The sequence below is a fragment of the Ciconia boyciana genome, chromosome 5 (genome assembly GCF_034638445.1).
Source record: "Ciconia boyciana chromosome 5, ASM3463844v1, whole genome shotgun sequence".
Lineage (NCBI taxonomy): Eukaryota > Metazoa > Chordata > Aves > Ciconiiformes > Ciconiidae > Ciconia > Ciconia boyciana.
Window position 1 is genome coordinate 25,799,686 of NC_132938.1, and position 24,855 is coordinate 25,824,540.

At 37.8% G+C, this 24,855-nt stretch overlaps 1 protein-coding gene across 3 annotated transcripts; it reads right to left on the reverse strand.

Moving 5' to 3' along the window:
• On the reverse strand, nt 1-23,988 carry RELL1 (RELT like 1). Of its 3 annotated transcripts, none has more exons than XM_072862661.1 (7): nt 23,797-23,988; nt 13,040-13,282; nt 11,157-11,228; nt 9,822-9,879; nt 6,947-7,186; nt 6,105-6,292; nt 1-2,569 (listed from the first exon to the last, which is right to left on the reverse strand). In XM_072862661.1, exons 1-6 carry the CDS (start codon nt 23,882-23,884, stop codon nt 6,112-6,114), a joined length of 882 nt encoding a protein of 293 aa, XP_072718762.1. In that variant the 5' UTR covers nt 23,885-23,988; the 3' UTR covers nt 1-2,569; nt 6,105-6,111. The 3 variants fall into 3 exon arrangements, 2 of the variants coding, with proteins under 2 accessions (XP_072718762.1, XP_072718763.1); XR_012042690.1 differs by lacking the exon at nt 1-2,569 and adding an exon at nt 6,486-6,587 and having other exon boundaries at nt 6,154-6,292; XM_072862662.1 differs by lacking the exon at nt 1-2,569 and having other exon boundaries at nt 6,156-6,587.
• Between the last annotated feature and the right edge of the window lie 867 nt (nt 23,989-24,855).

The following is a 24,855-nucleotide window of genomic DNA, read 5'->3' on the forward strand; positions in this document are numbered from 1 at the left end:
GGTAGTACAAAAGTTGTATATAAACTATTTTGTTAAAAATACATCTGATATGCAAATTTAAGAAAGGCAGACTAATATGGCAATATCCATACCCCTACAAAATAGCAGAGTGTAGTGTTAAATGCAATGAAACAGGCACAGTTTCTAAACCCTCTTATTGAAGTAACAATGCACAAATAAAATTCTTGCACATATCAGGTCTTATAATACCTTACTGTAAGTATTTTATACAGGTAAACAATGTTTTACATATCCAACACATTTTCATTTGTTTTATTCTACATATTTCCAATGGAATCAAAATAGAAACTACTTTTAAGTTAAGTAAAAAAATACATATTTCTGTTTAAAGCTTTCTTCCATCCATTTGGCAAATTTACTTTCAGTACTAACCCATCATCATATATCAAAACATGATATTATCAAAATAAACCTCTTTTTTTTTAAAGCTTTTGGGACAGTCTGTAACTGTGTATCTCCTTTCTGAAAATTATTTGTAACTGCTTGGTTTTGCCCAATACTCCTTTTTTCCAGTAACATTTTATACTCATAGCTCTCAATTTCTTGGAAACTGAAAGCTAACCACTATAACCAATACTAACTAAATTATTCTAGAAATATTAGCTCTTCATACAAATAATCAAGTGAAGCTTGAAGAAGAAAACAATTCAAGAATATTAAATGTATGCCTGTAAGGTGAGCTTGGTGTTTATGTTACATGTTATACTTAAATACTGAAGAGATTTCATAAGCCAGGTTTAAATTAATAGGAGCAGGGATGCTAAACACTCAAGTTCCAGTCCTGGCCAAATAGTTATTTTGGGTTCTCAAGGACAGGCAATTATCTCTAAAAATATCCATTTTAAAAGGAACAATAAACCATTTATTCTTTTCAGAGCTTTGGTGGGTGGTGGGTTTTTGGGTTTGGTTGTTTTTTGTGGGTTTTTTTGTTTGTTTGGGGTTTTTTTCCCCCCAAATATAGCATCAGTGAAAAGTATATATTGATAGGTCCAGTCAAAATCTCATGGATACAAGTAGAAGGAAGACCATCAGCAGCACATACTTTCAGCAAGAGTGAAATAAACTTAATGTTTCCTGACAAGACATGGGAGTATCTAATACATAAGCAAGAAGATTAATTTTTATCTTTGTACGCATTGATTGTTAACACTGCATAAACTGATTAAGAAACCTGATTCTCAGATCTGAAGGAGAAACACAGTTTAGAGCACTTGGACTAAAAGGATTGAAAGTATTAATTTAAACCAAATCAATTTCAAAGCAAACACTGATTTTCACCAAGTTCATAAAGCAGATTAAGTTACTTTATAGTTCTCAGAATATAGTGAAATCTCTGCTAAAATGCATTACATTAGAGCTTATATTCTTAGGCACTCAGAACAAACGTTATTTTTCAATTTCTATTACACAGCAAAGTTTGCTGAAGTATTGCAAAGACTTCCCTCCCCCAAAAAAAAAGTAACAGGACAAAGCAGAGATCGTAAGTAGACCCAAAGGATTAACATCACAAAACCACCAGTGGTGGTTTTAGCAGTAAGTCACACTTAAAATATGAAGGGAGTGACACTGGCTTAAGATTTTGGTTCCAATGAAAACAGCTACCCTCAGTCCAATAAAGCCACTCTGAAGTACTCTAGTATATACTCCACAAATTTTTAATGGCAAATATTCCATATCTTTATCTAATGGTTGAAATATGTTGCCTTAGCTTAATAAGGAACCTGTGGGTAAAAACAAAAAAGAAAGGCAAAACTATTAGGCATTCTTCAAATACGAGTGAGCAGTTACAAGACAATGGGAGAATAAGTGGTCTTGAGGAAAGTAACCTTCCCAAGAGCTCACCCAACTGCATAGAAAAAGATCCTCTTCAGCCTGTGTTAAGTAGTAAGGGGGAGGTGGGAAGACAACAATTTAATTCAACATCTGCATATAGCTGAACCACTCTGTACTATGAAGTACCCTTCACAGAGTTGAGGGCTTATGTCTAAAGGCACACATGCAGATCTTGGCTGACATAATTATTTCCTTGTATGTTTTGTTTGGCTACTAAGCAGTTAGATTAAAAGAATATTTTCATATTCCAAAGGCTGGCTTTTATCTTCAGCAAACACTTGTCAATTCTGGAGGGGAAGAACAGAGGAGAAATATCCAGATAGACCAGAGGGGAGAATACAGTTTATCCAAAGGGTAATCATATTACTTGTAATATTGAGCTCATTAAAAATGCTTGTCTAAGTACCAAAAAATTAAGGTTATTTGATAAGGCTTTTACCTTTCCTGTCCAAAAACTTGTATGTATTTTTTCTTTCCAAGACGAAGCCCAACATTTGGTATGAGGTCCACACAGCTCAACAGTATTTAAGTGTCTAAATCTTACTAATTTTACTGGTGAAAAAACCATTAAGTGTTTAACCTTGCATGGGTGCCATCACAGAACTTGTAAAATGCTACAGTGCCATAAATACATTTCCTTAAATAGTATGCATCTCTTGGGAGTTTTCAGTTTTCTCCAAAGTGCTAGCAGACAAGCTTCTTCTAAAAGTTCCACCTGCAAGAGAAGAAAACAATTCTAAAAATAAGCTGAAATAGCAAAATTAGTTTTAGGATTAACATGCCAATTAAAAAGTTAGCAGATGCTCTGAAATGGAAAAAAAATGCCACAATTGCATGAAGTGTTTGCTGTGCATTGCAAGTTCAGCATGTGAAATCCTAAAGGAGAGGAACTAAAAGTTCAGCTGGTACTCATGAAGAGGATGGACAAACACACGGGCAAAAGCACACACAACTTTGAAAGTATACTAGGGATGGAAAATGTTACATAGCTTCAGTGCACCAGTACCTTAAGTTTTTGTTTACCCAGTAGCTTACAATGGACATGCATGAGCTCAACTCAGAATTTTGACTTCAACCATCAGCTGTATATCTACTACTTTTTTATGTGCCACTAAGCATATTTTAAATGAACTTAACTGATGAAATGGAGTCTGCTGAGAACATGGACCTTGGAGACACTGAGAGGACATGCTACAACGTAAAATGATGCAGCCAGCAAGACACTAGGATAAGCTGAAACACTGTAGAGGTCACTTCAAGAGCATGTCAGTTTAGGGGAAAAAAAAAAAAACCCTGAACTCAAGAGTAGCAGTGAACACCAGCAACCAGCAATATTACGTCATTCAGGTACTGCCCAACTCAGGAATTCCGTCTCATACAGGAACTCTCAGTAACAGCAATTAAAATCAGGCCACAAAGCACAAATCTACTGCCTCCAAATACCGGAACAAACCTTTTCTGGCAGCAGTTAAACACACGTTTGTGTCTGCCTTCTCCCTCTGCATCTGAAGATCTGAGCCAAATTCTCCAAAACTATATGCTTTTTATCATAAATTCATTGCCTGGAGGCACAGAAGTCTTAAATGCTGCTTATCTGTTCAGTTTCAGTAAATTAAGCTATAATAATTTATTAGAAGTCTGAAATAAGTAATTGAAGTAAAGGTCTAACTACTACCTGTTTATATGTGAACAGCTTTTCATGGCAGTGGACAAAAACTGATCTAGAACCATGCTAGGGAACAGTATCATAGTCTTTCGAGCAAGATCTGTTTATTTTTTGTAGTGCACATCAAACAGGCCTGGCTAGTTTCCCAGAGGATTTACAAAATAGTTCTGTTGGACTGGAGAGACCTTTACAAGAGATTCCGCAGAGTCATTTCTCTGCTATTAGAACATTTGGTTTCAGAAAGGGCAATACTTTAATCCTAAGGGAGATTCTACAATAAAAAGCTGCCATAGATGGACATTTATTTTTTTTTATAGCTATACTACCATCTCTCTCTAGAGAACAGCTTATTTTTAGATTAAAGTAGTAATGGTTTAAATTTAGAGAATAACTTTTAGGTAATTACAGGGAACAGCTTTCTTATTTAGGAGAGGAAAGAACAAATCAGAAAATTGGACTACAAAACATTTTGAGAGTGATGTCAAAAGATTATTTTTTCTTTCTTTTTTTTTTTTTAAATCAAAGTGCACTGGAAAACTTTATTTTCATATATGCCCTTCTCTTTAAACATTAGAAATAGAAAGAAAATATAACTAGTCTGCCTTTAAGTCAAAAATCGTATTACGAACAGTCTGATCATGCTACCATTAGAGATACAGAAAAGGAAAAAAAAAAAGTCACAGGAGTAACAAAACAATTAGCTGGGCACGAAAATGCCATTTCAGCCAGTGAATGAAGAGGTTATCTCCTATTGCATTTAGCTAATATTGATTTTTAAAAAGGGAAGAAAGGAAAAAGAAACCACACCAACAAAAAAAAAACCCTGAGCACCAGGACATAGTTCTGAATCAGAAGAGTAAAATTTGTCTTTCACTGACATCTGTAGATCCTTCACAGATTACAGAGCAGCAATGAGACAGCAGCCACTAGAAAGCTGTGATTTGCCAAAGTTTGCCACAAAACAAAAAGCAAAACAAAAAACCCCAACCATCCTTACAGTCTATCACCTACCTCCAAGACAGGGCCAGCTGTATTTACACCAGCTTTGACAAGCATTTGTCCAGTCTGGTCTTACAAATGTCCAGCAGTAAAGATACGACAGCTTACTCCAACTTCTTAATTTTTAAAACCTGAACTCCACCTCCTTGCAAATTAGAATACTATTTACCTTCTTACCCACTGAGCAAAAAGAACAATTTACTTCATTACCCTCCACAGCTTTTTAAACATTTGGAAGCATACCACATCTCCAAGTCTTTCTTCCTCTATGGCAATGGTTCCAAAAAATTGGGTATAATTTAACAATGAGGCACAGAGTCCAGACAAATACACTCTTAGTTCAACAGTCATACCTGTGCTGCCAGTAAAGGTTGGGAGGAAGTATCCCATTGCATACCAGCTCCTACTTTGTCTTCCTTTCTAAATTGATACAATTACAGAATGTTTTCTTAATGAATAAAAAATTGATATAAGGAAAAGGCCGCATCTTGCACCTTGGCCTTTCAGAATTTAAACTCAAGACACTCAAGGTGTTTTGGGTCATTACATTTTTAAACATACCTAGTTTCCACTTGTGCATTTCCCTCTTATATTTGAAGTTACAGAGAGTTTGAAACTGGACTGAGCTGACACAACATGACTTTATCCCCTCTCTCCACATACAAAGAGTTTGGCACTGTGCCCTTTGTTCACTTTTTTCGAATCCAGTGCCTTTATTTTGTCACCCTAGAACCCCTTTCTTCCTCAAGGGTCAAGCCCTGTATTCTGAATCACATTTGTGTAAAATCACCTTTCTCCTTTAGATTATCAATCAGTGTGTCATCAGTTAGAAGCAAACCATATTAACTTACAGGGTTTTTTCCCCCCTGACATTCTTAACTGTTAAAAACAAACAAACAAAAAAATAGTCAGAGGTGCATTCCAAAACCATGCCAGACATGTTTTTGACATGCTTAATGGGGTACCTCAAGCAATTCGCTGAAGTTTAATGACTCACAAGAAAACCCCAACCTTCTGGCTTAGTAACCTACCATAGATCGCTGCGATACGAGCATTTTCATGTGTCTCCATTCTTATTAGCCAAACCTCCACTGATCTATCAGAGAAGTATCTAGTAAGCAGTTACATTATACAAGCACACAGTACAGGGCAGCAAGCATAAGGAAGAAGCACTGTAGTTATTCCAGTGATGCAGCTGTCAGCAGCATTTGTTTCTTTTAGGTAATAAGCACATCGCCACTAAATCTGAACCATCATTTATTGCCAAATATTAATATGCAGATGTTTTATTTCTTGGACCAGTGATGTCACCTCCACAAAGTATTTTTTATTTCAACATCTACCCTAATTACAAAGTCTAAATAAACAATTAGATAAGAATTTGGTGAATAATTTAGCCTTTACCAATTTATCGTTAACTTAGTGATCAAGTATAATTTTTGCAGACTTCTGTAGAAATGTTTTGAAATTGAAAGACGAGTTTTCACACAGAAGTGATACATTTTCAACTTCATTTCTCTTTACTGATTACCTTCACCTATTTCACAACATACAACTTTCAGTGTGAGCTCCCAATGTTTAATACCTGCAGTTTACTCTGAGCTTCCCCTCTCCTGCATCTCCTGTTTCACAGGCGTGGCAGGCGCTTCACTCGCTTCCTGATTCACAGGCATGGCAGGCATATCACCATTGACACTCTCCACGCCAGTAACAGACATCAAGCTTTTCCGTTCTTTGGAATTTGATTTGTGCTCCACTTTTGTGACTCTAAATCTGTAGTAAGCAAAATAAAGATGCGGTTGTATTTCCCCAGAGATTAGTTAGATCGTTCTTAGTAGCCAGTGTATGGACAGGAACATGTTTTCAGGTCCCAAGACCTAGACATCAGAGCAGACACCCACACCAACCCAGCTTCACTTCAGAGCAATCTTCCTTCCTGTTACCTGCACATACTTTTAATACTCACTACTGCTCAATCACACTCTCTCAGGGAATTGTGTTTTAAAGCAGAATCCACAGATTGCATACCACTTCTTAGAACAGTTATCTTCTAAGGCAACTACATAAGCTAGGAATTAAAAATAATGAAACAGAATGAAATGGTTTATATAGCTCACACTTACTTGAGAAATATCAAATTCAGAAACAGAGGAATTTATTAATGTGCAATCCTTGTTTCTTTTTAGCCAGTATCAATACAGCAATAGCTTTGGATTTATACCCATAGTAAATCCCCATCTATTTACACAGTTCTTAAAAAACCACCACATTTACTTCTTCCAGAAATAACTTCAATCTAATAATAACAGGGTTACAAAAAACAATCACTGATGATATAAACAGAGCAGAATCAATGGATATCTGATCCAATGTGGGCCACTGTAGCACCCCTAAGAAAAGTATACAATAAAATGACCTAAGTCTTACCTTCCCACAGAAAGGACTGTAACTTCTCCAAGACGACTTCTTCTGTGCTCTTTAGATTTGTGAGCTGGCTTTATAAGGTGCCATCGTTTGTGGCTACAACGAGTACAAACATCTTTTTCTACTACTCCTCCAACAGTATGGAAGTGATGGCCTTTGCAGCTGTGTTTAAATGGAACAGCACCAGGTGACAAAGGAGACCCTGGACTTGTTGGACTCCCAGGAGAGGTAGGAGATGAAGGACTGTAGGAAAAAGTATAAAGGAAATTTAATGTTTACTATAAAATCCTGTTTCTTAAAAAGGAGAAAAAGGACAAAATATAACCTTCATTTATGTCTAGTGAATAGCTAGTTTTTTCAGGGACCATTTATTTGTGAGGATGTCTGGTTTAAGGTTCCCTCTGATACCATATTTTTGCAGTTTAAAATCACTTCCATAAATTAATTCAGCTGCAGTCATGTGGTTAAGGTAACTAACACAAAGGGCAAGGAAATGGAAAAAAAAAAAATCAGGCTAAAATACAAGAGAACAGGTTACATGAACTTATACTGATGAAGACATCTAATTAGCTGATTAAATTCACACTTGGAGGACTATGGAAAGTATTTCAGAATTTTTACAGTATCTCTAAGAATTCACAGAGGAGCAGCATAGTCCCACAATATTGCAAAGAGGCAAAACTAAAATGTCTATCATGAAGAGAAAAGGAATCAACAGATCATTCAACTTAAGCTTTGGAAAAATTTTTTTTTTTTTAAAAGTACCTGAAAAGAAAGAAAAAGCAGTACAACCACCAAAAGCATTTATTAAGAATATCTAATCATATCACTCTAATTTTCTTCTAATACAGAAAAGCAGATACTATAGATAGAAAGCAGATGATGTACTTTTTTTGGACTTCATCAATTTTGACACTGTCTTACAATACATTCTCCTAAAGCAAGCTAGAGCTCAGTGCATTAAAGGTGAAATTACTGTAGTGTAAGGTAGCACACCTTGTTAAAAAAAAAAAAGGAAAAAGACATACCAGAAAGTTATATATCAGTAGCTTACTATGAAACTGGAAAGACATACTAAATGTGGTTATTCTGGTCCTGATGATATTCAGTGTTTTAAATAGTTCCTTGGGTAATGGAATAGAAGAATAGGTAAAGTACCCATAAACTTTGGGTCACCCAAAGTAACTGTAGAGGACAAGATGAGAAATTAGGATGATCAGAGAAGAGCCAGTGTGTGAAAGACACGTTCACACATAAATAAATCTTATTAAAAATACTGGATGTATTGCAGTAAGGACAACACAAATTTCAGTGCGTTAGCAGAAAAACTTTACAAACCCAGATTAAAAAAAAGCAACTAGCCAGATGATCATTCTTCAGAAAAAGAAGGTGAAGATCACAAGCTGAACATGAATCATTATTATGGTGTTGCTTAAAAAGGACAAATTTCACAGTGGAAATAACAGGAGTAACCTGTGAACCTGAAGTTACATTACTCAGCATTAATCATGCCTCAGCTGATCGCTCTGTCCAGTTTTAGAGATGTTACTTCAAGAAAAATACCAACAAACTGAAGAGACTCCAAAGGAGAACAGAAAGAACAAAAGAACACGCCGTAAAAGACTGGAGTTACTTGGATGCTTATTTTCAAAACAAAAATATTGACGGGAGACATTTAATGGTCTTCAAATAAGTAAGAGAATACTATTAAGGGAAATAAAATCTGTTCCACATCTGAAGCAAAGACAGGAACTAATGGCTTTAAGTGGCAGAAGTACAGATTTTACTTAGCCATTACTATTCCTACCATTAGGAAGCATTTCATAGTGCACCAAACTTACAAAGAAAAACAGTGTATTTCATTTGCACTGGAGTTACTAAAGGTTTAGGAGTATCTGTCAGAAATTATATAAGAGCAAACAATCATTTTTCCCTTCCCCTTACTTTTGGTATTTTAATTCATCACTGAAACAATAGTCTAAAACTCCCCAAACAACATCACACATGCCTACACAAAAAGGCTGAGTTAAAATTCAAACAAATATTTCTGCTTCACCATAAAAGTTTAAAAATAATTCCTATACTTGAGAAGAACTCCTTTTGTAAATTCAGGGTTTTTTTTCTTCAGTAACTAAGCCTCTCGCCATTAAAACAGGTGATAAACAGTTGCATACTCAACTCTGTTTTGCTAAAGCTATACACTCCCACTTCTTTTATTAGTGACAGTACTACTTGAACCTTCATCTTCTCTGCCTGGAATATGAACACAGGGTTACCTATGAAGATTATTTAGAGTAGTACAGATATAATTTAAAGGTACTTATGTACAGATATAAGTACTTTTACACAAATGATGCATCTGCATCTCAAGTGCTGAACTACTTTCTCTACATAATTCTCTAAATAGGTGTGTAGTGAAAGAAATAAGAGGTAGGTCAGCCAATATATATTACCACAATTATGAAGTAAAAGTAAACCAGAAGGAGACATAGAAGGAGATGTCTATTTTAAGTTAGCATCCATACAAATGAAACGAGAACTGTTCTTTCAAGTCAGATAGCTTTGGACTAAGCCAACTTGTAAGTAACTTCACCCTAAAGTAAACAAGTACTTGCAGCCTCTGTAAATCTTTAGCCCAAAAAGCAATAAATCCGTATCACACACCTAGAACACATAACCAGAAGAGCCAGTTACTAATCCAGGGCATACATTAAAATTTAGTGACTCAGAGACACTACAAGGAAATCAAAGTATTATCCTCTTAGCTGATAACTCAAGGAAGTGATGTAGTCTTAAAAGTGCTTAGGAAATAAAATCCTTTGAAGGGATATGTTTTTAGTTGCCTCGGGAAACATGCATTAAAAAGATGGGTAATTACCTTTCAGGTTCAAAGACACTGCTATCTGCTACCATGGCCTTTAACACATCAGCATTTGCTGCAATGAGAATAAATAGAACTCTTCAAAAGTGTACCGCTCTAACTTTGGAAAAAACAAAAAGCAAAATTAAAGGTCCTCAAAGAAATTTCATCTAAAAGAAAGATGACTGCATTATGTATATCTCAAAAAAGGCATGAGAGAAAATTATGCAAAAAAAATGTTAATATAATTCTATGAGATTTTCTTAACATGAGCTACTAAAATTACAGTCCCTATTGCACTCAAAGCTTTGCCCCGATATAAGCCATATAACGTAGCCATCTGCACAATGCTCCCAAACAAGATCTCTGAAAATTTTAAAGCATCATTTGACCACAGGAGTAGCATCACCTCCCATGTATAAAGCAACTTCAGATTAAAAACACCGGTTTAAGTGAGCCCTACAAAATACAAATTAATTATGAGCCAAGAACTACCGATCGCTCACATTCTAAAAAACACATAGGGTACCTAATCCCAACCTCAAGGAAAAATACACAAGCTCAAAGACCTAACAGTTATTAAGGCGGGAGGTAACAAACCACCCACAAACCAACCCAAAATACAACTGTTCCAAAGGACTAGTCTTCATTCAGAAGTAACTCAAAGCCAGTTCAATGCTTAGAACTTCAATTTATACAGATGTAAAATTAAAAGGCTAAAGGTTCTTGTACTATAAAAACATGCAGTCTCCTAAATGTTTCTTCTACTGGGCAAACACATTCTGAACTAACCAAGCATTTCATGGGCTGCTTAACTGTGATTTTATTTTTTCAGTCATATCTTCTTCTTTATCGTTTACTTTGCACATACAGCACATGAAGATACCATGTCCAAAATTCAACATTGGTGCTAGTCTATCCTGTTGTCTCAGTTATGCACATACCTTTCAGACAACAGCTGCAAGAATAATTTCAAGACAAAAAGTTTAATCTGGTCAAAATATAAAAATTTCACATGCTTTCAACATTGCCATTAAGAAAGCAACCTTGAGCTTTTACTTCACAAACAAAACAAAAGGATGAACCAAAAAAACCAAACACCCACATAGTTAAAATATCAAGAAATGCATGAACCAAACTTAACATGCAAAATAATTTTCAGGTAAGCAAAGAAATTCCTTATTTTATTTGAAGTTATTGCCTTCAGAAGGCGATCTCAAAGAGTTAAACATATACAAAATGGTTATTAAATGGAAACACACAAACATATCATAATTCAGAATATCTGAAAAAACATATTTGTTCTATAACACCATCACAAAGGCTCATAACTTCCATATCACAATACTATACCTTCATTTTTCATAATGTAGTTAACAATTTGTCCCACAGTGTCGCTATTCTCATGTACAGTTTCATTCATTTCTGTGCAAGGAAATAAATATGTTGTCAATATCTTGGCCTTCCAAATCAATAATTGAGTTATTTGAAAACAAAGTAAAAACAAAACAAAAAAAAGTCAAAACAAACACCAGAATAAGTTACATTAAAAAAAGACAAGATTTATTGTCACTTTGGAGGGAAAGCTTAGATAAGACTTTTTAGTCCTTATTCAGGAAAAAATACAAACACAAGTTTATGAAATCTACACATATGCTCCAACATATTCATCTAAGACTTGAATAAACAGTATTTTCACAAGCATATGTCAAAATACCTTCTCTAGCTAGTAAGGAGGAGACAAAGAAGAAAGCAGTATTTCTAATCCTAACAATAGGGAGGGGGGAAAAAAAATTATTAATCTGTCTCAAGTCACTATTTTTAAATCAGTATTATCAGCTTCTAGTATAAGAGGGATTCAGTTTAAGCTTTTCACCACATCTACAAGGACATAGCATTTGATTTTTTTAATAAAAAAAAAATCTCAAATGACTACAGGAGCAAGGGATTTAAGAAAGAAACCTCAGGACTATACTTAATGCTTTTGGAACTGATTGCACCCATTAACAATACTGGAAGCTTCCCCAGAATAACCTCAGAAGGCAGAGAAAGATCGGGGAGAGAAACAGAACAATGAAGAGGCACAGCTCTGCCTTTCCCTAGTAACTGTTATGACTAGCTTTATTAAAAGAAAAAAAAAAAATAATCACAGGATTGAGGCAAGTTTGATAGGTGAGACCCTAAGTTTGTCTCTAAGTAGTACATTGGGGCTTCCCCATCTCTGTACCCACGCCTCATCTTCATTCTAATACCTGCAACTTTGCAAGGCAACTTAGACAGAGCTACTTCCCCAGACTAAGAAACTTGAAAGCAGTCCCCCTTTCATTACCGCTTAACTTGCTGCTACCACGCAGGTGAACTAAGATTAGATAGTCCCACTCACTGTGTACATGCCCCAGGCAGTAACTGCTTAAGAACATACTGACACATCATTGCTGCACCACATGGCTCTACCCTTACCACAGAGCCACTGTAATTTGCACTTATTATGAACCTACTGACAGTAATTAATTGGGAGAAAGGAAGAGGCCCAAAGTATTTACAAGTGACCTAGCCCTTGTATTTACTTAGCCAAATGCTATACTGAGTCACTTATAGCCCTTCCCAAGTGGTAACACTCTTCTCTTGGTTTTTTTTCAAGTAAGAGTAGATGGGAATAAGGAACCATAAAAACAAGAGCACAAACAAACAAACATTAGAACAAAAACAAAGGTAATATTTAAGAAAAAATTACAAGCAGCACACATTACATAGAACACAGACAGTGAGTTCAAAGGCTCAGTTTTATAATGAGAGGGGAGATGAGAATGACAGCACAGCAGGAACAAATTAAGTTTGCTAAACATAAAACTAAGATTTTAGGCTTTAAACAGCAGCTTTTTGTCACTCCTCAGATAGAATTATGTATAATAATACTTTGTTGCTAAAATACTTTGTTGCAGAAAAGCAATCTGGTGACTCGGATTGCAGTGTACAGTTGCAAATAAATATGCTGGATACTTTGATCCCTCTGTAAGCTCTTAATTGATGTTAGAGGACTTGCATTGGAAATTGGAACACTCCTAGTTCTGACTGGCAAAGATCAAAACCCAACAGACATAAAATGGTAATAAAAATATTTTTCTTAATATTGTTTTGATGTCAAATATAGACAGCGAAATGACGGAAGTCTCACAATAAATTATTACATCATAGTTGCAATGTACAGAAATAGGTTGTTTATACTTGTTGATTACCTATTTTTTCATCAAGTTTTTCTTCTTCTACTTGTTCAGCCTCTGTTGTACAACGATATCCTTTTTTCTTAAGGACATGACAGATGAGGATCCCCAAAAGACCCATGATGAAGAAAACGGGAACCAATGCAAAGGCAATATACTCTAGGTGTTCAGACTTGCCATCATTGCCATCGGTTTTAGTTGTCAAAGTAGTTGTCTGTAAGCCATAGCTTGACAACACCTGGAGAAACTCTCTATTACCTACATAAACGAATAAACACAGTTATTACTATACACTGTAAATCACTTCAAAGCATTTAGAAAATTAAAAGCATGACCAAATTCCCATAGTGTCACTGTGATGTATCTTCTGTGATGACTTGAACGGGCAACACATACTCTACTGGCTGAGAACTCACACCCGTAACAGTAGATATTCCTTCCTCATAAAACAATTACAAAACATCTAACAGAAAAACCCACATGATATTTCTTCAGCATAACAGTGAAGAACAAACAATATTCTAGCCTGACAGGCTTGTAATCTCATCAAGAGGGCTCACATATTTCACAGAAGAATAACACCACCATTGCTCCTTATTCCCATCAGTGAGGAAAATGCCATACCATTCCACTGGTCCTAAGTTCATGCAAAATTGCTAAAAAAACCAAACGTGGATCCTTCCCTAATACAAGGGTAAGTACAGGATTTAGTATTGACCTTTGCAAAGGAAAAGTATCAGGTGAGAGAGAAATAGCCTTGATTTTTTTCTAACAATGGGATTTCACAGCACAAAAGAAAGAACATTTACACTCTACTCATCAGCATAAGGTGGGCTCATTCTTTGCTTGTTTAAGATTTGGAAACCATTTTGTATTTAAACTTGAAACAGGATGGAAAAGAGGCTTTTTGGTGGCAAAGAATTTAAGTTGCAGCATAGGCACACACTAACTCTACACCCACAGTTAAGCACTTTTGTTTCAATTAAGCTCTGAATTTAACAGATGTATATTCCATGTTACAGATCAGGCCTTTGAACTATGAAGAGTATAGAATATCTACATTAGAAGGGACCTCTGAAGTTCAGTAGTCCAAATGCTGCTAAAAGCGGCTCTGATTAGATCAGGTTGCTTAGGTAAGCTCCATCTGAAGGATGGACATTCCACAACATTTCTGGGCAACCTGTTCCAATATTTGCCCACTTTTATGGCCAATACACACAGATAAATTAAAATCTCAGTACCTTCTCACATAACAAATATGAAAGTATAAAAGTTCAAATGTTCAGCTAAATACAAAAATACACATTTGCATACTCAAAATTCCTTCTGAGCCTCTAGAGTTTATACACACTTCCCACCCCATATAAGAAAGATTTAAATATTACTCTTCCAACATGCAAGAATATTCCTGCATTTCTACCCTCTCTTCTTCTCCTCCCCACTTCAGCTGAAAACAATTTTTTGGAGTAAGAAAGAATGACAACAAAGACCAATGAAAAAAAAATCTAACACTATTTCAAGATATTTTCCATCTACTTGTATTAAAATGGACAAGGCAATTCAGAATCATTCCATTAATCAAACTGGTTGAAGGAGTGAAGACTCATCAGAAAAACATTTACATGACAGTGACACTTTCACAACAGAAGTATCCAGAAGAATCAAATCCCTCCCTTCAAAAAAAAAAAAGTAAGCCTCCAGAAAATTGTCAAAAGACCATTATTCCACAAACACCCCTACGGCATTGGCTGTATAACTAAACTGTATTTGAAAAATAACAGTAAGGTGACACATAGCTAAGAAAAGATTTTTAAAGCTGCAGTTAGGTATTTACCTTAGTTTTCTTTATATCAAAACAGTAAACCATTTATTTTTAAATATTTCTGAATTTTTTAGGACAGTCTTGAATTTTCAGTTCAGTAGCACATAATACACAAGACTTGCTCAAAGTGAAAAAACACTGGAACTTCGAAATAACAATTGATAAAACCCCAATTAGCAAAAAGAAAAAAAGATGTGTTAAGCATTTCTCTAATTTTCTAGACAATAATAGAAATGCAGAAAAATGGAAAGAAATGCAAACAAACAACTGAATAGATCACAAGGCTAAATGTTAAAACAAAGTCTCAGGATGTTTGCTTTGGACAAAGACGGATGGTCTAGCTTGCTCCCAAAACCAAAAGAGAAAGCTATTCACTTTTAAGAGAGGCCAGCAATCCTACAGATAATTGTATGCAGAATTTACTAGGTAAGTAACCTTTAGCAGCTTTAACTTACACCTGAGTAGGACAAGTGAACAATATATACAATTTAACACTTTAAGACTACAATTTTTTTACACTATAAGGAAACAAGAGACAGGAAAGGGTAATGGACATAATCATATAACTGAGAAAGTTGATCTTACATACAGTTTATTTGCTTTCTAAGAATTTATAATTCATGTTTTAATATACCAAAATAAAATAGTTATAATTTTTTACTTTTGCTAACTCATCAGGTAGCAACAGCTACAAAGTCCCACACTTAATCCCACAAAGTAGCTTAATTTACTTCCCAGGCAGGAGAAAAGCCATCACACCAGAGAAGTATTATTTTGATGACTACAATGTCTCAGCATCTGAGAAATCCAACAGCATACATCACAAGCTCAGAAGGATATTAAAAAATAAGCACCATTCATGTTCAAATACAAGACAAAAATAGGCAGATGCTTTGGATTTTGCTGTGCATTACCCATTTTAAGAATGAATGGGAAAGACCTACTACATGATTTCTAAGACATCAACATCCACTTACTAGTCAAGCTAACGGGTAGAAGGGCAACAAAATGAACCTGACTTGATTTCTTAGGTTTTTTACCTCTCTTTGTGGCAAGAGTGCATTGCCCAAACACATAACATCTCTTAGTATTTTCTCCATAACTGTAGTAGGTAATTCCTACTTCAAACCTAGAGAGCAAGTGGGCCTTATTGCACGGCTAAAGGCCCGTGCTTCAGACTCTCCAAGCTGTGGTTCATTACAATTTCTCCAGATACAGAGAGGCTTTAAGAGGTCCCTTCCCCTTCAGTCCTCTCCTACCCCACTGGCTGTGCTCCTGACAGACTGTAGCCCTGAAAAGTTTTAAACTGGATTACCGAGATGACCATGGTTGAAGAAAAATGCCTCAAAAAGTCTTCAGTTTTTAAGCAGTCATTTTACTGAATCAGTATAACCTGTCATTTGGCAAACTGCTCTGTCAAGACAATCAAGAGAGTGAGTAAGCTGAAGTGGGGGAATAAACAACCATAAGCAAGGATAGACGAATACATCTAGAACTAGCTTTCCTAAGGTAATTGTAGTAACATGGAGCCATAGTCTCAGAGTATGCTCCAAAAAGAAGGGCAGGAGGATTAATTTATGTGTGAAAAGTATGATGTCCTACATAATTACTTTTAAATCATCAACTTGAAACCCCATCAGCTTGATACAGCCACTGAAAACATACATAGAATTTAAAATACAAAGCTGATTCACAAAGCTGCATAACATCAACAGAAGAAAACAATTATACAAAGGAAATGGGAACATGAATCCCAAATACTATTAAATGTTCACAGCAAACAAGAAAAAATTCTGTATAAACCTGAGCCAATCTGAAGTTCATAAGCAACTCCAGCAACAGAGCTACACCGCATTTTCAGAAGGACGGATCATTGCTGAGCAATCACTAAATACCATCCCCACCCTCCAAAAAAGGAAACCATCAGAAACTACTGAGGTTGATATTCCCAGCCTACCTAACATATATCACCTGTAGATGCTGGCATGGTAAGAACCATGGTTTGAGTTTCTTTGTTTTCTGTTTCTTTTTCTACTTATGTAATCTGTTTTATGATTTAGTTTAGTACTTCTGCTCGTAAACTGCCACCTGAAACACCAATGAGAAAACCTCAGCTACAATCTAATTTGCAGTCAAAAGGTAGTGACAATATAGACAAATTCTAAAAGGACAGATGCAACCTATACAAGTTAAAAGAAAATAAAAAAATATGCCAGAACTGTATCTATACTGGCACTTTTTTGCCTGACAGAACGATGTTGAAAAATTCATAATTTATCAACTGAATACTCTGTAGCATCGATTAGTCCACTAATTGGATTGAAATTTAAAGACCTTTTGAACTAGGCAGGAAAAAAAAGTATTTTTTTCCATTTAAAGATGCACTAACAAACATAGATACTCCAACTTACCAGCCTATATAGATAAGCCTATGTGATTTTTCTTCAGTTGTCCTTAGATACCTAAAAACCTAATTCTCCCATTAAAATTCAACAAGATACAAACAACTTCACAACGTATTTTGCTTATTACTAGTAAAGCATTAAAACAATAATATTTCTATATAAATACATAGTTTACACAAAGTCCATAAACTCCTTGATGCCATTCATTTTATGTTCAGAGATGTAAAAATTCACCAAAAGCAAACTAAAAATATCCCAGAAGAAATGCATTAGCTGGATCAAATACTTGGTGCTGTGTAACCTTATAAGCAGAGCGAAGCACTCAGCTTTCATTATCAAACACCCTACACATATCAAGACGTCTGCCCTCAAAAACCTCAGCAGTTATGACATAATGCAAAAACAAGGCTTGCCTAGCTAATGAGCAATATATATTATGTCCCAAGTCATAGCGACATCATTCATTGTATGTTCCCTATTCCTCTTCCCCAGAGGCATATTACACTTATTAACAGACTGTTGATAGTCTACCTCATTCTCATGATGTATGATGTTGCCTCAATGTTTTTTAATGACAAGTTCAGGCCATAGCCATCTTCCTTGACTCATGTCGATTCATACAGAAATACATTTGCTTTGGTGTTTTGCTGTCCTGGCATTTTTATATACCTGTCATTGTATACCAGTCTACATATCAAAATTACTTAAAGATGTGATATAAATAAAAAGATTTAAGGGCAACGTTCAGCACGTTTAAAGTGATGCTTAAGCTGCAGATCACAGATTGCATTCATGCTACTAATTCAGATCCCATGTACTCTTGTTTGCTTAAAAATGAATATACATTGGGTATTGAACTTGAATATTGTCTGCCCTTACTTAATCCTTACCTAAAAAGTAAAATATAAGGACAGTCAACCTCAGAGAAGTCTTTTACACTGGTTCTGATCATTACTACTCTGACACAAAGATAGTGGTCTTCCATCTCAGCAATGGCTGAAGAAAATTTTACAGCACCTTTAGGAAACAGAATATGGGGGGGGGGGGGAAGTTAGCACATTAATGAAAAAATATTTTATCCTTCATTAAATTGCAACTTTTACATGGCCTAGATGTATCTATTGACGTTCTAGTTAAAAGCTGCATTCCCTCCATATTAGTAAAATAATGTTTGACCACAAAAATATTCCAAGACTACAACATCTTGAAGGCTGTGATAAGAATGAAGCTGGAGAGGACCATGTAAACAAAGGTATTGCTCTGTAATAAAAGTTGGTTCCCCTTAAGGTTTTATAAACTCACAGAAAAGAGAGATGGGAGTACCTTAAAGAGGTCATCCCACTGTCAAAAAGCAGGATTAACTGCACCTAAACAGCTAACTGCCAAGCATGGCTAAAGATCCTGCAAAGGTAATAGCTTGCCCTCCATACCTGTTTTCTTTCTCACTGCAAGTGGAGGGTGAGAACAATTCCTCCTTTAGTATCTACTACCACAATATCAGATTCTGCTTGCACTGAGTTACAGAATTACTCTTTCCTTTGTTTAGCTCCATGTACTTGAAAAGATTTCATACTTGGCATGATCACTAGGACCTCTCCAATATGAGCCCCAGTTACCTCAAAGCTTTGCTTTTAGTATTGATCTAAATAGACAATTCTCAAACTTTTCATAAAGCACATGAGAAATCTCTAGAAATGTTTAATATTGCTTAAAGAACAACTCAGATTCTTGAAAAATAAATCCTTTTTGTAACAAAGATCAAACCTGTTTAGTTGTTATATAAGCAATATAAAACTCATAATTAAAATAGTGCATATTTATTTTTCTAAATCTCCTATATTAAACTTAAGCATAATCTAAATCTAGCTGATTACTTCAAGCACATTCCAGTTGCTTTTGTATTGTTTAATTTACAGAAAGTAGCCCATAAACAATGATGTAATCTTCTCTCTGCTCTACTAATAAAGAATCCTATTTGGTTACTCTGGATTTTGCCCATTACGCCCATGCCATTTATTTCTTATGGCATGCCTTTTAAAGAACTTTGTTTACATTTTATGAATTTGACTGTTCTAGCAATCCACATGCTAAATATAAGTACATATATATTCACTATCTTCTTCTCCATAAAGTTCAAGGAGTTACATGAACATGTTTCCTGCTTTCAGGCAAGAAAATGAAATGTAGCTATCAATCTCACAGGTTACAGAAACAAACTATTGTTGGCCTTAATGTTAGTTAATATTTAAAGAAATTAAATACGATCAATGTACAAACTATTTAAGTACAAGACAAATGAAATATTCAGATACGGCATATGATCTGCTCAAACATCTCAGCCAAGCATAGCTGGAAAACATGTCTCAGTAGCAACATCAGCTTATGTATTTCTCCCCCTCCTCACCACTAACATGCCAGTTCACCCATCTGTGGAAAAGAGGCAATCACTTACAGTTCAAAATAATTTAGGCAGAATATGGTTTGCTTGGGTGGTTTTTTGCTTCTTTTTTGTTTTGGTTTGGTTCTTCTCTTTCTTTCTTTCACACCTGCATCACTTCTAGTTCAATTCACCACATGGGCCTACACACTGTTTACAGGGCATAACCAAAGGACTGCTTAGCTGGCAATGCCACAAGGAGGAATGGTCAGACAACTGTGACCTCAGTCCACCCTGCAAGGAAAAGGCACCTGATGATCATACCTAGTGCTTCATCCTCTCCTGGCTCTAGGGGAAGTATGCTTTGAACTGCATTAAACTATAACGACACTTCCTACCTCCAAGCCGGACATCTAAGGTGGATGGATGTACGCTTTGATTTAAAGCATTCATTTTAAGTATAATTTAAAGTAAAACTTTTTTTATTTTAAATTACACACTTTTAAATTCAGGCGTAAAAGTAAAAAAACCTTATTTGCTCAATTTCCTAAATACATGCTAAATACCTCACTCAAGAATTTAAGAAAACTAACTTTATTTTTAAAAACTTACTAAGGTAATGGAGTTATAGTGAAATTAATTAAATGCCAAAAATGGCCAGCTTATGTCCCTTGGCATTTCAGAAGTGGTAGATATTTTCTTAAAAGAAAGAAGCTCTAAATCAGCTATTTACTTTCTTTCAGTACATTCAACTTATTTAGCTATAAAATAAAGCATCCTACTAGAGCTGCAGTAGAGGCTTCTGTCACCAAAGTCTAATTTCATTTTTTAGATTCTTAATTCAAGTGCTTAGCAGTGAATTTGTTTAGAACTCTGATGGTAATTATGTACTGATTTAATACAGGCTTTTAGTTATTTTAATGATAGTAAATTTAGCCAGAACAGTTTGCTGCAACTTCATATTAAATATACTTTTTAAGAGTTATCTGATTTAAATAGTATTTATCTATTCTGGACACTGCAGTCAAATTGCCTTTGCATAACTAAGCAGATGAAATAACAAGCAATTTCAATCACAAGTCAAAATCCATCACTGCCCAAAACAGGCACACACAAAGATATTTAGAAAATGTTTGGGCTTCTCTGCCTTACTAGTAAGGTGGTAGCTACAGAAGGGACCAGGCACACTAGAAAAGGCAGCAAAGAACAGGTTAAAAAAAAAGTTAATTTTCTAGAGGAAAAGATTCTTAAGTGAAGAAAACCTATTGCCTACCATTTGCTTCATCTATTGTTCAAGGAAATTGTACTTTAGGGAATATGCATAAACTGAATAACAAAGGAAAAACACCTCTCATCGAAGAGGAACATTCAACCAGTTTTTGAGTTCCGCTTAACTTCTAGCTTCCTTGTAGTAATCAGAACCTACAACCAGAAGTGAGATAAGCAGGAAGTCTGATGAGAAAAAGGAAGCCACACGATGAAAGAACATACCGACAACTAGTAACAGTACTGCCAACTGCCTTAGAGGTTAAGTCAGGTTGTTTCAGGTTTGCTGTTAAGAACAGACCTCAAAACCTTAATTAGCTTTGTCAAAAGCAGCATCTCAAAAAACTGAGCAGAAGGATCAACCATCGCTTGTGTGTGACAATATGCAGTTGATAATGCTGCGGAAACATATACTGAGACAAAAAGCTCATGTTTCACTGTTTACCAGTGTTAAAATTGCAGTGCCTATGGTGTAATTGCTTTGGTCACTACTTGAGCAGCGCATAGCTCCTACTGCAAAAATACACAGAACCAATGCTTTGCATTTGCATTTCTGTTGGAAATTTTTTCCTCAAATTTCATTTTCAAATAAAATATGCACTGCATGCAGCTACCACTGCACTTAATAAAGCACACTTCACCAGTTTAAAAAAAAAAAAAAATCCTTCCTGGACACACCAGATATTTAAAAGTATTCCATATCACAGGTAAATTTACAAGTACAAGCAGCATCTAGCAAGCAGCATTAAATCAATGCTACCAAACACATCATATCAATGCATTTATGCAAACTAGTATCAACACTAGTTTAGATGAGTCAAAAATCAGTTTTAACCAAAACCCCTGTATCTTCTGTGTGAAGATACAGCAGATAAATGACAGAAAGCATTTGGCAAACTCAGACGAAGGAGAAAATTCTTTCATAGCTTTCGTATTTCCTGCTAGACTTGCCAACTTTTAGCTTCTAAAAGTACAATCCTATTCATCCAGATATACCAGACTAAGTTACCATTGTTATTAAATCTTACCAATGCACATGGCATACTAACATAACTCCAGCATAACTGCCTTCAAGCTCAATAAAGCAATCCTGAGTATAAGCATTTGTAAAGAGTCAGTACAAGCCTATGTATACACATCCCTTGGTTTACTAAAACATCTGTTTACACTCTCTCCAAGATGCCAGCAGTAGGTAAACTGTAGAATAATCTCAACATGTAGAAACATGCAGTAATATGCCAAAGTAACAACCAAAGAGCAAATTAATTTTTTACCTGTTAAAAAATATTTTACATTAATGCAACTGAGAAGGGGGGGCAGATGGTCATGATCAAAGAAGAGAAGGAAAATCTACAATTCCTCCCTTCCTCTTACCTCTGCATACAAAACCTGAAAAAAGTAAGAATTAGGGCCTCTGAGAGCACAAGCTACCAGGCAACACAAATTTGAAATTCAAAATGCTTAAACTCTTTCAGTGAAATCAATTAGCTGGGGAAAAAAAAAAGGTCTGATAACGCTAGTATCTTTAGCACCATTTTACTGGCCCCAGTTGTGCCCAGCGGTACTTATTTCTTTCCGCTCTCCTGAAGCGAAGGATGGACTGGATGACAAGCCTTCCATTCCTCTTGCTTTCAGAAAACAAACAGCACATGGTACATCTCTCAATCCTTTCTGAACAAGCTGGCCTGCACCAAGTAATAATTACAGATGTACAAAAGTAAGTATAGAAAGACTAGAAACATTTATTGCTTAATTTTATGCTAATAATTATGCCCATGTTAACCGTTTCCACTAAGTTTAAAGTTTACTCTCAAACAAGCTGGTACAGTCTTATCAATGTCATACCACTCAAAGGTAATCAAGCTGATCAAGTTGAAAATCACGCCAGGTAAAAGTGAGCATCAGCTTAAACACAAATGTTTGAGAAGCGTAAACAACACAAAAAAGCACTTTAGACTACACAGGCAACAAAATCAGTTTCACTTTAAGATTATTAGTACCATAACATTTGGGGTTAAATATAAATAAAGTAAATGTCATTAAAAACTTCCTCTGGCGTTTGTACACGTGCGAGTGTTCTTCAGAGATTTCAAGGGTTACAACTGAATTTCCAAAACCTAAACGCTACGCCAAGTTTAATCTCACAACAAACAGACGGTGAAGTAGAAACAATTCTTTAATGCGTTTCTACCTCGTGAGCCATCCGATTCCTGCCTAAAGTGACATCAACTACGGAGGAGTTGCCAGACTCGAGTTTGTCTAGTTCAGTAGGGTTTTTTATTTCTTTTTTTCCACAACTCATGGCCACACTTAACTAAATGAAGAGTGCGGGGCGGGGGCTGTCGCGACATTAAGAACCGTTTTATCGCTGAAAGCACTGGCACAGGGAAGACGGACAGCACCGTTCCTCCGAGCCCGCCTGAGCGGGACCCAGGAGCGCCCGCTCCCGCCCGAGCGCCCGGTCCCCCGCGGGGGACCGCCCGGCTGACAGGCGGGAGAAACCTCAGCCGCTGCGACCTCAGCCGCCACCTCCCCCCTGCTCGCTCCCCCGCTCGCCCCGGGGGCAGGGCGGAGGGGGGACGCGCTCCCCCCCACTACTCTCCTACGGGCCGCGGCGCAGGGACTCAAGCGCCAGGATCCCCCGAGTTACCCGCTTCGGCCCCGCGGCGGCGGGGGGGGAGGACTCCGGGGGAGAAGCAGCGGGGTCAGCCGAGGCACCCGAGTGGCGGGAGAGGCCGGCGGGGCCCGGCAGCTCGCACTCCCCGCCGAGGTCACAGGCGGCGGCGGGAACCCGCGGAGAGGCTCAGGGGCCGCCGGCAGGGAGCGAGGAGGTCCCGGCTTGACGCTTCCCCTCCGACGGAGCTGCCACCGGCAGCGAAGGACCGAGGCCGCAGCGACCCACCGAGAGCAGAGCGATTGCTCAGCCAGGCAGCCGTCGGGCCCAGCGAGGGAGCAGTCGGCGGGATCCCGCTCGTCGCTGGCGGAGCCATACCCAGCGCCTCACCCGCGCCGCCTCCGCCTTGGCAGCCGCGCTGCTGCTGCTGCTGCCGCCGCCCGGCCCGGCCCAGCCCAGCCCAGCCCACCGGCGGCGGGGCGCGCCCTGCCCGCAACGCGCCTGCGCGGAGCCGCCGGCCCGGGGCGGTGCTGCGTCGGCACGTCCCGCCCTGCGTGAGGCACCTGACGGGGGCTGTGCTCGGGAGGGCCGTGCGGGACAGCCGGGGCTGTGCTGCGGGAAACAGCTGCACGGACGCAGGGTGCCTCGGCCTGGCTCTGAAGAAGGGGGAAGGCCTTTCTTATGTACTCCTGTGAGGATATTCCCGAGGTTGTCCCCCACCCTCAGAAGCAGCTTAATATTGCAGCTCCTAGACATGGTTTTCAGAGCTCCACCAGCCCCCTCAGCCCAGGTGCAGCGGAGAGGCAAGAGGGAGATGGGGCATCGTGTCCTGAAGGACCCGGAGCAGGCTGAGCTGACTCCTTCGCCCGCTTGCTTAGCACTTGTGGTGTGCCGCAATGGCTCCCGAGCACCCGGGGTGCTGTGCCACCCTTTTGGGCTTGCCCGGGGCCTCTCATCCAGGCAGGTTCAGGTGTGTCTCCCTTGAGACCAATGTCTTTCAGCTGTGGCCAGAGAAGGCTGGATTGCCGCTGCCACCCCGGTGGCGGTGCCCACCATGTCGGGGAGCATCCTCGCTGCCGGGGCGCAGCGTGGCACAAGGGCCGAGGAGGTGCGGCAGGGACAGTCGCTCTGCACCAGGGGCTCCTCTCACACCGGAGGGGAGCCTGTTTGTTATCAGAGCTGCGTTGAAGATACTTAGTGCAAGGGCAGGGCAGTGCAAGGGGGGCCCTGCCCCCCAAGGGGCCGCAGGGCCTTGTGGAAGTTCCGCCACCAATGCAGCATTCACACCAGGACTCACAAGTGCTCAGAAACTAAATATGACCCTGCGTTACCTGTCCCTTAGCACGT